The sequence below is a fragment of the Calliopsis andreniformis genome, chromosome 8, assembly GCF_051401765.1.
Source record: "Calliopsis andreniformis isolate RMS-2024a chromosome 8, iyCalAndr_principal, whole genome shotgun sequence".
Classification (NCBI taxonomy): domain Eukaryota; kingdom Metazoa; phylum Arthropoda; class Insecta; order Hymenoptera; family Andrenidae; genus Calliopsis; species Calliopsis andreniformis.
In genome coordinates this window covers 642,937-655,764 of record NC_135069.1, presented here as the reverse complement: position 1 = coordinate 655,764, position 12,828 = coordinate 642,937, and the positions used below count along the sequence as shown (strand labels likewise).

Genomic DNA, 12,828 nt, shown 5'->3' with positions numbered 1-12,828 from the left:
GAACTAACAGGTGAGCGTACATTTAATAAATAATTTAAACAATTTTTAGTACAGAACTTTCTTGTATTTGTGACCATTTTAATCAATCACTTCATTAATAATGCAATTCTAGTCATAAATAATAACAGTATAAATTGTAGTATAGGCAGAAAGTTAATTTATCAAAACTATCGTACAGCAGACGATTTAGTGGTACCTTTCCGCGTTGTAATCGAGTCATGGTACTTTCCCACATCTTGTACAATGAAATTATCCTCAATATATTCAATTTCATAAAGATGAAACAAATACTTAAATAGAGAGAAAGCATTCATTTTGATATGCGTCAATTTCCTCGTAGAAGTTTTCCTTGAATCTAGTAGGTGTTGTTAAAGCTGAACTCGAAATGTACGGATTAAAAAGTATATACTCGAGTGTATATGTTTTGAAGTACACAAGGACTCGAAATGCAGGTTCAACAGTTAAAACGATGTACAATTCAAGGTGCAACGACAAACTGCTGATAATGTATAGTATATCTATCCGTAAATTGGTTCTTATAAACGATGCAAAGATAATATATATTTCCAGGGCTTATCTCGATCAGGTTTTCCCCAGATATCTTGAACATTATAGCTGACATGTCTACTCTACGAAAATATTTGTTCGTGGCCTTGATTTCAAGGCCAAGACATGCAGTTTAAATAATGTACCGTTGTCCTATTATAAGGTGCAATTGATTGCTCTTTACATTACTGTGTATATTGCGTAGGTATCAAAGATGAGAAACAACTAATGAACACCCTCTTCTCAAGTGTAAAAAGACAAGTAAAATTATATAATTCGGTCCATAATTAAGAGTATAAAGATTAAGACTATCGCTTACAAATGCTTTTACGATTGTGTTCTATTAGTTTACGACAGCTTATGTATTTATACAACTCGATCGCCCATTGGTTATTATACATTTCAGACCTAACTAACGGATGGTTTATAAAAGAGCATACATTGCGATAGACAATAGGCTGTCATTATCGGCTTTACCGGTCATTTGTGAGGTACAATGATAACAGGCACAAGTTCCCCTTTGTTCTAAGGTAGGGTGTCAGTAACCGTCTTTGGGAAAAACCGTATTTAGTGACCATGGGTAGACCGAAAGCCTCAGTCATTACTTTATTGTTAGTCTAGTGGGCGTCTCTCAAACACATTTTTCCAATATCGTAATACGGTAATAACCAGTCGATGTTACCGCAAATATTGATAAAGAAATAACAGATTATAAAAAGAAACAAAAGATATAAAAATGCCAGTGGTATTTCCAATAAATTTACCTCGTATGAATAGCTCATTCAAAAAGAAAGTAGAACAGTGAAATCCGTATCTTCGAGTAGAAGTTACACGCTTGGAACGACGATTTGCATTGAAGCGATACTTTCCTAACGCGCATCGAACATTCTTTAACATTACGTTTTAATTTCTGCATGATTTACGATCATAAATACAATAAACTGGCTATTTTAACTTCAATCATAAGAATATTCTATATTCTATAAGATAGACCGTAAAAAACAACGCATAGCTAAAAAAGATGAAGGAAGGAACGAGAGGCAGGGCAAATTGCAAACGGGTAAACGACTGCAAGAAGACACGTGGGTATATCTACGGTGTAACGAAAAGTTTCGACGCCTGATTTACCGCGATTGGACACTTCAATGCAAATCTATGTACTTATCTCAGGGAACGTGCTATTTATCTTCTTCGAAACTAATTTTGATCGAGTGACTCATAATCGTTCCATAAATTATTCAGCTTCTTCTCTATTATATTAACGTACTAACAGACTGTGATATTTCGAAATGTTTACCAGTAGTTGACGCATCTTAGGCTATGAATGAACATTTCCGAATAGGCTATCCTGACTTGTTAGTGAGTACAGCTGCGGGAAATTTTGACGGGGTTTCCAATTCAGCTTTCGTTTCTTAAAACTGGTTATCTAAAGAATCCAAAGCAAGTTGAATCGAGTATGTACATGGGACACGGGGTATATGTGCAGCTGCCGACCCTACCAAAGAACGATGGGTTTTCCCACCCCTACCCCAGGCGCTTTCGAAGCGCACAAGCCTGTGGTCAATCGCCGCCAGAGGCTCCACTGATCGCGGCGCAGCCATCGTGAAAGTTAGTTATTCAACGGGTTGGCCAATGTTACACGGTCAGTTCGTTTTCAGACGGCGCGTCGAGTGGCATTCTCGACGATACGAATTCGTCGCGACTAGTGAGCACACGCATCAGATTCAGTTTTCCATTCCTTTTCGTGTATCGTGACACGCGTGTGCCCGACACATACACAAGCTCGTACCTCATGAAGGTGGCGAGATTCAGTGGAACAAAGTGACCGTGTCTGTCCCGAATATTATCCACGAATGAAATCGAAACGAGAATGCGACGGCAACGAGGAAACGAACATACGTAAATAGAAGAAAGCAAATCACGGCTGGTGTGTTTAGAGGAGAACGACGATCGAACGATCGAGCTCGAGTAAACGTAGCAGTGGCGTCGTTCGCTCGCTCGCGAAACAACGAAATCGAATCTTGCACGGTTGAACGTTTTCGTCCGATCGGAAGATCGACGAACGAATACATCGTGAAAATTGATCGATACTGATTGGCCGAGAAGCTACGCAGAAGCATCGCGGAGACGCGCGTGTACACAGAAGAATCGCGATTAAGTTTATTTTCTTACGAACTAGGAATAGCCCTTGATCTTTTCGATCGATCGAGATAGTTTCGAAAATGTGGCATCCGTCGAGACAGACACCGATGGAGAGAAATGTTGCAGAGAGCGGTAGCGAGGAGAAAGGAAAGGATCAACGAGACACGGGCCACACAGACTCCGGCTTCCTGTCCAGTGGGAATCTTCAAATCAGTTCGGAACTGTACGACTCGGAATTATCGAATGTTACGACAGCCGCACCAGTGGCACCCGAACCAATGAGGGCAGATAGTGGCGTGGATCTTGGGCTAAGCGAGAGCCTAAGCCAGCTCACGTTGAAACAAGTGACGTTAAATCCTCTGGCGAGCGGGAAGGTTCAGGTCGAGCCTACTGTCGAGCTGGCTCCCGTCAGCTCCGAGAAACTCGAGCAGCAACGCGACACATCGACGTTGCGACATTACAAATCGCAACGATTAGCCGAGAAACCGCTCAATGAAGAACCTTGGCAGCTCTACTACACGCAGGACGACGACGGTGACACGTAAGTAACCTCTATGCGTACCATTCACTTTCTTTCTCCTCAACTTTTCCAAACAAATCTGAACCCTTAGTTTCATCGCTTCGTATTCTTTTGCCACACTTACGTTCAGTTCACGATGACACACAATTACTAATTCATTTCCGTGAAACGCGTTTGCAAAAAAAAATACGTCGAAATTTTTTTGATGCGATATGCGCATGTGCGCCAAGGTGCAACCTGTGGCCCGCGACGCTTTAAAATTACGTTCATCTATCTCCGCGAATATCGATCGAAGCCGGGTAATAATAGCTTGCCATGTTGAATGAAACGCGATTCTTTCTAAAGACGCAAACCGTAACTCAATGATTTACATCTCATTTGATTTTTTCTATCGATGAAAATCGAAGAAATTTCACTTGTATGTTTTCATTCATTGTGTAATGATTTTGTCGCTTCTCAATGGTCGTAAATTGAGTGCGTATAATGTTTCAGGATAAGTTGACTTAATCACGTCACAATTACTGTTTTGATGACTGCATAGAAAACATGTTGATCGAGGTAAATATCGTTACGCGCCATCGCGTGCATGTGAATCGAGCGCATCGCACGCGCTTCACATTAAATATCAAGCACGTTGACCGATCGAACCATTGCTGATGCCGAGACAATTTATCGCTTCAAGATTCCTTTAATTGTGACGCGCTAACCACAGGAGCATCGTTGGTCGTGACAATGAGAACTTTCCGGGAATAAATATCGCGGAAGAAATCCGTTTTATGAACGTTCTTCTAGGCTATCGATCCTCGTGATCGGTGATTAATGAAAAAGTACGTCACCATGGAATATCGAAACGTTGACCTTTGTCCAGGAAATGTTTGTACAAAATAAGAATGAAATAAAAGGGAGAAAAAGTGATTGTAATATCAAATGAATTCTTAATGAATTTAATATTAAAAAATGGTTTATTTGGGGAATTATTTTGTTTACTTTTTCAGGGTCCCACTAATGTATTTTAGAAGTGTATTTCTTCTAAGAATGATGAAATTAACACAGACCGTCTGTTTTGAATTTACAGGCAGCTGCACATAGCGATAGTACAAGGTTTCCTGGAGGCTGCGTTCAGTTTAATAAGAATGGCACCACATTCGTGTTTATTTAATATCCTGAACGACGACGGTCAGTCTCCATTGCATCTGGCCGTATTGACGCGACAACCGAGGATCGTTAGGCGGCTAATTCTAGCAGGTGCAAATCCAGCTTTGAGAAATTTCCGAGGCAATACCGCCCTTCACCTGGCATGTGCGACCGGCGATCTGGCCTCAGCCAAGGCCCTTACCGATCCCTTAACACCCGTGGAGAGGAATTACCTACTGCCTGGAAAGAAAATACCTGCCCTGCCACAAAATCTCGAGCAACGGAATTATGACGGTAAGTGATTGATTTATGCCTTTATGAGGTTTTACCTTCATTGTAGTTTATTGGTCAATGGTCAAGTTGATCCTTTTTCCCTTGCACCTGCGAAGAAGCAAGTCGTGTAATTAAACCAATAAATGAAATGCTTTGTTCCGTTAATAGCGGTTTTAAAAATCGTTTCACCTGTGCTTCTTGCCTTTTCATTTTTACTGTAATAGCTACTACTAATATTGTATACAACATGGGATAAGGAAATACAAAATATTTAGGATTGAATAGTGTTATCGTTAAATGATGAAAAGGATGGAAACGTCTATTGATGAGCAATGAAGAATGACCTAGAACCAAGACGTTTCACGAAGGAAGGAAGCACGCGTGACGCGAGTGTACATACCATCGTGCATCGTCTACAGGGGACAACGAAGCGTTGGAAAATCCTAACAGCTTTTACCGCATAAAGTAACAGTCATTGGCATTGTGCGCTTCGCGCAGAAACAATCCTGCGACCACGATTACGTGCGGGCTTCCCATGATTTCATCGTGAATCGAGAAGAGTAATCCTCGCAGCACATCGTGTTTGTTCGGTTGGGAATTCCATTATCCGAACTTCGACCGCGATGTATTGCCGATTCTCCGTAGCTGGTAAAGGAACCGATTACGTGACCGAAATAGCAACTTCTTCCGAGAAAAATCAGAGATTTCCCGCGAATATTACCACAAAAATGTCTTTCGTTCTGACCACGTGTCGAATTTGGAATCCGTCCTCGCCTTCCAAAATTGTTTCGAGGAAAAGTTTAGTCAGAAGACTTCCCCCTTGTTTTTCTCTTGGCCCACAAGTTTCTCGTAGCTTGAGCGTAATTCGTGGGTCTTCCCTTTGTTTACTGTTCCACGATTTCTCCCTTGGCGTCATTTCTCATTTGACCATAGTCGAACAGTCGAACAGTCGAACAGTCGAACAGTCGAACAGTCGAACAGTCGAACAGTAAACGTTGAGCTTTTTCTACAGTTGCGGAATTTCCGTATAACGTCATGCTTCTACTCCGTTCTGGGCTTATGGCACCAACACATACGCAGAAGTCTAAGTAGTTGGCGTAATGGCTGCTTCTGGACCATGACGAAATGTATTAAGTTAGTGCATCAGAAGTATCGTCAGTCAGACAAATTTTAAAGGCACGAGCAGCTATGATATCGTTACAGAATTCCATTTCTAGATTACTCATGAGCTTGCGTGTCCGATATAGTTACACATACAAACCAGTGACGTAGATAATACAAGGATCGATTGGCGAGGAAACGTCGTAAACATGAGCATGTAAACTTTATCAACAAGATCGATAAGTGTTGAATTAGAAAGTCATAATTCTGGCCAGTTTAATCGTCTGATCAAGTATAATAAGTACAATATATGGCAGTCCATGAATCGGCGATAAGTACATACCTTTGTGATAAAAGAAAGTAAATAGTCATTAAGAATATGTACGCGATGGAATTTTGGCGCGTCGTCTATGCGAGCGTGCGTTACATCACGAAAGACGCGCGATGAGACAGAAGCCCTCCCGTAGCAGATGTTTTTGATATTTAAAAATACCTGCAAGACTATTTACGTGTCGTGATATTCTCGCCTCGCTTTGACTCGATTCGACTTGGGAAACCCCACAGCGGCGTGGAAATCGGTGGACTCAATTCGTTTTCATCCCTTGGAATGTGTATTCTCTTCTTGTATCCTTCGATACTTTAGGGATCGCCGATGACGTCGATCGAAAGGCAATTTCAATTTTAAATCGCTCATATAACATCTCATCTGACTACGCGGAAAATTCCAAAGCACGTCAACGATCAATTTTACCACGAGCACTTAAGGTATCACATTAAGCGAACGGATGCGCGTCTGGTCCGATAAAAATGGACATAAATATTTGTGCGTTTGATCGACAGATTAAGATAGCAAAAACTATTCGGACGCGACGGAATCGGCAATTAAATTCCGCCAATGTGCATAGTGCCGTCGGTAAGAAGGAATGGATAAATTTAGCGGTTACTTTGATCGGTACGAACCTAGTTTGGACCGCGGGACGCCAGCCAAACCTCCGACGACAATGAATCACCACGTCTTCCTAGTTCTATCTATATCTCCTAGAAGCATGTGACTCGGTCGCATTATTCTAAAACGCGCGTTTGAAATCCTCTGTTAAGAGTGTTCAATTAAGAAATAGAAGTCGTGTCTAAATCTGACCGCCACAACAGTATTTAGCTTTGCTAATCTTCCAGAGAGGGAGGAATGAAAGAGTAATGATTTCCCTTACAGTTAGTAACAACGTAAGTTGTAATCGATGATTTTAACCGTGGATCTTATCTCGTTTCAGGAGAGATGTGCCTGCACATAGCGGCCGCTTCGGGTCAGGTGGAGTTGGTACGACTTTTGTTACGTCTCGGGGCGGACCTCGAAGCCCGGGAAGCGTTGGCGGGTAAAACGGCTCTTCACCTCGCCGTGGAACGCGGGTGTCGGTCTGTTGTCGCGTTTCTGCTTCAAGAATGCAGGCCCTGTTTGGACACGCAGACGTACGCGGGCATCACTGCTTATCAGATAGCTCTCTGTCTGGACAATCAACTTGCTAGAGAGCTAGTGAGGCTGGGAGCCACACCAGAGCCGCTTCCTGAGTCCGATTCCGATAGCAGCGACGAGGATGAGAGTCTTTCAACGAATTACTTACCGATCGCTAGACTTCAGCAAAACGTGGTTGGTGTGAAAGTATAAAAGGATTGATCCCCTTTGGCTCTCGCGTGTCAGTGCCGTTTATTTTTATTTCTTTCATTATTGTTATTATTATTTTGATCGATCTGTACGTGCAGCATTATGTAACAGATTCCGTGTCGTTTAGGCATACAATAGGTATGTATAATTGATTGAACATATTGAAACTCCATTGAGTACAAATATTAAATTGTTTCTGTATCGAATAAACTTTACTTCCTTCAAGTTCTAAAACGAATGCATGCACAAGCATAATCGAAATACGAACACGAACACGAACACGAAAACGAAGGACGAAAAGAGACGTTATAGAACGAGCCAAACGAGAGAGGAAAAAAAGGAGAATGTAATTAGAAGTCTCATATGTAAAACGTGCCTCTGTGAGGAACCCAAGTACTTCGATAATGAATGAAATCAACGAGTGCGATTATTGTAACGTACACATACGACTGCAAAAGTAGAAAGAAATGAATTTACGCTTAAGGAGACCGCAGGATCTTCTCGCTATGTAAATATATTACGCGAAAAATATCGAATTTGTTCGTTTTTGTGCGACTGTATAGTGACACTTGTACGCTTTGAAGATGAAAGACAGAAGAAAAGAGAGAGCGAGAAAGTATATGCCCGAATGATAAAAAATATATCTACATATGTGTAATAGAACATTCATAATCTGATCGTTCGTTTTAAGCTGTACATACATACATACGTATATTTATATTAGTCAAATTTCAAAGACCGAAATAATATTTCGGAATAGAATTATTTATCGAGGGAGCGTTCAAAACGATTCGTTAGAGTACTACATTTCCGTCGTGAACGTTTATAAATTCCCTCACCCCATCCCCTTGTACATACATAGTTGTCGTTTTGTTAGTGTCCTAAATATGCCGTTTTACGACATTAATAATAATAATAATAATAATAATAATAATAATAATAGTAATAACAGAATGATAACATTAATATTGTTACCTAACGTCTATAATTATTTTTTTAGTAATAAAAGGTCTTGAAAGTTTAATCTGTGAAGTTTGGTCGGTTTCTCTTATCGGTAAACGGAGGGAAAAAAACAATTCGACACCTATAACTACGGAGAGACAAATATTTGTTATTTAGTGAATATTATCGAACAACTTAACACGAAATTCGTAGGAAACATAGAGGAAAATGAAACGGTGTGTGGCTAATTTTACAGGAGCCGACATAAAAATGTGGAGCAAGGACCGACCGTTGGTTATTTCGAGTTCGGGAACGTGTAATGGTCTAGGTATTCCAAGAAGTCTGAAGACTTATTCCTTTTTGGGGGAGTTTGGTCTGCCAGGCATAAAGGTTCCGGAATATATTTGGATCTTAGAGAAAGAGGGGATTGCTGAACTGATGGTCTAATAGCTTTGCGTGCATGACGTGATTTAAAATCAAGTATTATTTTAATTTGATGATGGATATGCTAATGACATAGTGAAAAAGATGTTTTCCTAGTAAAGAACTACGTTTTCAAAGGTAATCCCACGGTTATCGACACATTCACCGATTCAAAAATGCATACAACAGACTAACAAGCAACTGGGATTCCCCAGTTACTCCAGTTTGACAATGGAAATACCAGGGTCTGTGACAACGAAAGTACTACCAGATTGAGCAACCTTGAAAGTCGGTAGCACTTTCGTAACTAAAATGTCATTCACACTCAAAAATATTGCCTCTATCCATTATTTATCTTATTTTCTCTATCCTATTAAGTTTTCACAAATGACTCCACCGATTTATCAATACGTATATTTTTAGTTCATAATCTTAATGCTGCCCTCCTCGTATTATCAATAAGATACGTTAATTGAATGATGAACAAATTAATCTATTCTGTATAGAATTTCTATTGGTCAAAAGTGATGAATATTTTTCGTTAAAGAACACTGCAACGAAATAATATTAATAAAAGTCTACAGTTCTACGTATATCATTATTTCCAATCTAATTTCGTTACGAATGTTTACAAAGAGCTTTTTCACACAACAAAGATACAGAAGAGCTTAAATTAAATAATGCAATAGGAGAGACTAAAAGAGTGTCCGTTTATATAATCATACGATACATGCAAAGAAAAAACAACGTATGGGAAGTAATTATAAAACGCATAAACGTACCAACGGTCGACAAAGAGAAAACGTGTCCAATAATTACGAAATAAAGCACATTATAATTGAGAATCGGTACTGATTGAATTAAACGTAAAGCCAGATCAGCATTCGTGTGTTGCAATCGAAAAAGAAGAGGGTGCATTTTCGAAGGTGCTAGAAAATTGTGGAACATAATCGCGGGAAGACACAACGACACAACGCACATACAACTAGTTTCGTGACGATCAAGGAGAGGCGCTAGTTGTCCATTTCTGGAGCTTTCTGAAAATCTGCGCCGGCTCAAGAGTTAAGCATTTACGCGAGTCATCACTATTTGGAAGCATAGAAGAATAATTAACGAAAAATAGAACAAAAGTACTATTACTTTGAGTTCAAAAGTTATGGACCAGGTAAATATTCTCGCTAATTCGATGAACGCCACGTTTCGCTCGAACTTAAAAAATCGTTATTTATTGAAACACTGTATCACACCACGATTCTATTAGTTTTAACACGTTTCGCATACGAAAATTGTTACATTCTTCTCGCTTTGTCGCCGTCTGTAACATTTATTTCGTATATTCTGTTAGGTTGTTTTGTATGACGCCCACCTCTTGTTTGTGATTTGACGAAGCTTCTGAGGATTATGATTATTCGTTCCCACGACTTTTTCGCAATTTACTCTTAATATGCCACGATTTTACAGACAGAATTTTTCTCGAATTCCCTTAGAGAAGTGAATTATTTTGAATTGCTAACCATTTACAGGTATCTGTGTTGAAAGAAAAAGGTAATGCTGCTTTACAAGAAGGAAGATTTGAGGAGGCTATCAAATATTATACTGAAGCCATTAATTTAGATGGAAACAACCATGTTCTGTATAGTAATAGATCTGCTGCGTATGCTAAGGCAGAACAGTATCAACAAGCATTAGAGGATGCAGAGAAAACTGTAGCTTTGAAACCTGATTGGGGTAAAGGTTATTCGCGCAAAGGCAGTGCACTTGCCTATCTGGGTAAATACGACGAATCCATTGATGCTTATAAAACTGGCCTACAATTGGATCCCAATAATGCACAACTTAAAAGTGGTTTAGAAGAAGTTAAAGCTCAGAAACAAGCAGCAGCTTCTAATCCATTCAATACACCCAATTTGTTTGCTAAACTTGCCAAGGATCCTAGAACCAAAGAACTTTTACAGGATCCAGAATATCTCATGCTTCTACAAGAGTTGCGAAATAATCCACAAGCTTTTGGTTCAAAATTACAAGATCCGAGAATACTCACAACTCTTGGTGTATTGTTTGGTATAGATACAGATATGAAAATGGAAACGGATCCACCTCAACCAGAACCTCCGAAACCTAAGCAAGAACCACCTAAGCCTCAAAAGAAGGAAGAAGATAATCTTCCTCCTGAAAAAAGAGAAGCACTAACAGAGAAACAACTAGGCAATGAAGCTTACAAAAAGAAGAATTTTGAAGAAGCGCTTGCACATTACAACAGAGCAGTAGAATTAGATCCTACAGAAATTATTTACCTATTGAATATAGCTGCAGTATACTTTGAACAAAAGGAATACGATAAGTGTATTGCTCACTGTGAAAAAGCTATCGAAGTAGGAAGAGAAAATAGAGCAGATTTTAAACTAATAGCAAAAGCATTTACTAGAATTGGTCATGCATATAAAAAGATGGAGAACTGGAAACAGGCAAAAGTGTATTATGAAAAATCTATGTCAGAACATAGAACACCAGAAATTAAAACACTTTTATCAGACATTGACAAAATTATTAAAGAAGAAGAGAGAAAAGCATATATTGATCCAGAGAAAGCAGAAGAAGAAAAAGAACTTGGAAATCAAAAATATAAAGATGGAGATTATCCTGCAGCTATAAAACATTATACAGAAGCTATCAAAAGAAATCCTGATGATCCAAAATACTATAGCAATAGAGCTGCCTGTTATACTAAATTAGCAGCGTTTGATCTCGGATTGAAAGATTGCGAGAAGTGCGTTGAAATTGATCCAAAGTTCATCAAAGGTTGGATAAGGAAAGGAAAAATATTGCAAGGTATGCAACAACAGGGAAAAGCGCTCACCGCTTATCAAAAAGCATTGGAGTTAGATCCCTCGAATAGCGAAGCCCTAGAAGGATATCGGTCGTGCGCTGTCTCCGTTAGTTCTAATCCTGAGGAAGTGAGGAAAAGAGCAATGGCTGATCCAGAAGTTCAAAGTATATTACGGGATCCTGCTATGAGACTTATCTTGGAGCAAATGCAAAGCGATCCCAGAGCCTTACAAGAGTAAGTATAATTATAACCACTCTATTAAATTAAAAAATCGGAATTGTATAGTAACGCATAAATTTTCGTTATTTGCAGCCACTTAAAAAATCCGGATATAGCAGCAAAGTTGCAAAAACTTTTGGAATCTGGACTCATAGCTATTCATTGAAGATAAAAGTATCTGTATTTGTGCATAGCTCTGTGCATGACATTTCATTGTCACCAAGTTCCTTTGGTATTGAGGAAATCACGCTGTTTATTCTCTCTTTTTTTTTTTTTACTAGAAACACGTTATCTAATCATACGGATCGTTTTGGTGGCATATTCGTTATATATCTGCGTTTGAAGGAACCGTTTGTGCTCGAAGTTTTATTCGCATACCAGATACATTCTTTAAAATTAAGCTATAGTAGTTGTACATGTTATAATATTCCTCTTTTAGAGTGTATCATCTCTAAGGAGAAAGAATCATATTCCATAACTACAAGCTTTTGCATAACTTTTACATAAGATAACACTTCCAATTGTAAAGCAATAATACCATCAATGTCAAGTACGCAACGATGTTTTTGTTACGTGGACTAGATTAAACGAAATTATTATCTTAAATCTAATTTTTCCCTCGTAAACACATTTCCATTCACTAAATGAACATGTATCTAGTTTTTATGTTATAAGTAATATAATTTTCATCTAAGTAAAATACTAATATCGTAGTAATAAAGAAAAATAGTATGAAACAGCGGTAATTGCAGCATAACTGTGTGACACTTCTGTGATTTATTTAAACTGGAATACATTTGAATAGACAAAAGTTATACACACTGAATTTTCTGTAATAATTTTTATTATAAAAATACAAAAATTTCCGTGTTGAGTGTTATTAGTAAATTAATTTCATATACGTTGGCAACATTTGAAACACTAGCGTAACACATGCTCTGTTAGTAGGCCAAGAAAAGAACCAAATCCTTATTAAAAAGTTACATATTGTTTTCTATCGCTTTCATATAAAATGAATTAATAGTGATAGAGTTAATATATTTC

The 12,828-nt window shown here is 38.8% G+C and overlaps 2 protein-coding genes and 1 long non-coding RNA gene across 7 annotated transcripts; 2 read left to right on the top strand and 1 right to left on the bottom strand.

Annotated features, from left to right (window-relative positions):
* Positions 1 to 2,768: 2,768 nt before the first annotated feature.
* Cact (NF-kappa-B inhibitor cactus) lies at positions 2,769 to 8,050 on the top strand. Of its 2 annotated transcripts, XR_013002453.1 has the most exons (4): positions 2,769 to 3,229; positions 4,284 to 4,636; positions 6,985 to 7,511; positions 7,600 to 8,050. XR_013002453.1 is itself a non-coding variant. In XM_076383519.1 (3 exons), the coding sequence occupies exons 1-3, from the start codon at positions 2,769 to 2,771 to the stop codon at positions 7,374 to 7,376; spliced, it is 1,206 nt and encodes a 401-aa protein (XP_076239634.1). In that variant the 3' UTR covers positions 7,377 to 8,050. The 2 variants fall into 2 exon arrangements, 1 of the variants encoding a protein (XP_076239634.1); XM_076383519.1 differs by having other exon boundaries at positions 6,985 to 8,050.
* Positions 4,446 to 9,811, bottom strand: LOC143182510 (uncharacterized). 4 transcript variants are annotated; one of them, XR_013002457.1, is made up of 4 exons: positions 5,877 to 6,993; positions 5,337 to 5,725; positions 4,672 to 5,260; positions 4,488 to 4,582 (listed from the first exon to the last, which is right to left on the bottom strand). It is a non-coding gene; the product is annotated as an uncharacterized LOC143182510 (long non-coding RNA). The 4 variants fall into 4 exon arrangements; XR_013002458.1 differs by having other exon boundaries at positions 4,495 to 4,582; positions 4,672 to 4,723; positions 5,016 to 5,260; positions 5,337 to 6,993; XR_013002459.1 differs by lacking the exons at positions 5,337 to 5,725; positions 5,877 to 6,993 and adding an exon at positions 9,521 to 9,811 and having other exon boundaries at positions 4,446 to 4,582; positions 4,672 to 4,723.
* Stip1 (Stress-induced phosphoprotein 1) lies at positions 9,673 to 12,089 on the top strand. The gene is made up of 3 exons (XM_076383507.1): positions 9,673 to 9,903; positions 10,262 to 11,799; positions 11,878 to 12,089. Exons 1-3 carry the CDS (start codon positions 9,895 to 9,897, stop codon positions 11,948 to 11,950), a joined length of 1,620 nt encoding a protein of 539 aa, XP_076239622.1. The 5' UTR covers positions 9,673 to 9,894; the 3' UTR covers positions 11,951 to 12,089.
* The last annotated feature ends 739 nt before the right edge of the window (positions 12,090 to 12,828 follow it).

What these genes read in the sequence shown, in the direction of transcription:
- Stip1 (XM_076383507.1), top strand. An exon ending in GATCCCAGAGCCTTACAAGA is followed by an intron (nt 11,800 to 11,877) that starts GTAAGTATAATT and finishes CGTTATTTGCAG; the next exon opens with CCACTTAAAAAATCCGGATA.
- Cact (XM_076383519.1), top strand. Translation starts at nt 2,769, where the DNA reads ATGTGGCATCCGTCGAGACAGACACCGATGGAGAGAAATGTTGCAGAG. An exon ending in CAGGACGACGACGGTGACAC is followed by an intron (nt 3,230 to 4,283) that starts GTAAGTAACCTC and finishes TTGAATTTACAG; the next exon opens with GCAGCTGCACATAGCGATAG. An exon ending in CGAGCAACGGAATTATGACG is followed by an intron (nt 4,637 to 6,984) that starts GTAAGTGATTGA and finishes ATCTCGTTTCAG; the next exon opens with GAGAGATGTGCCTGCACATA.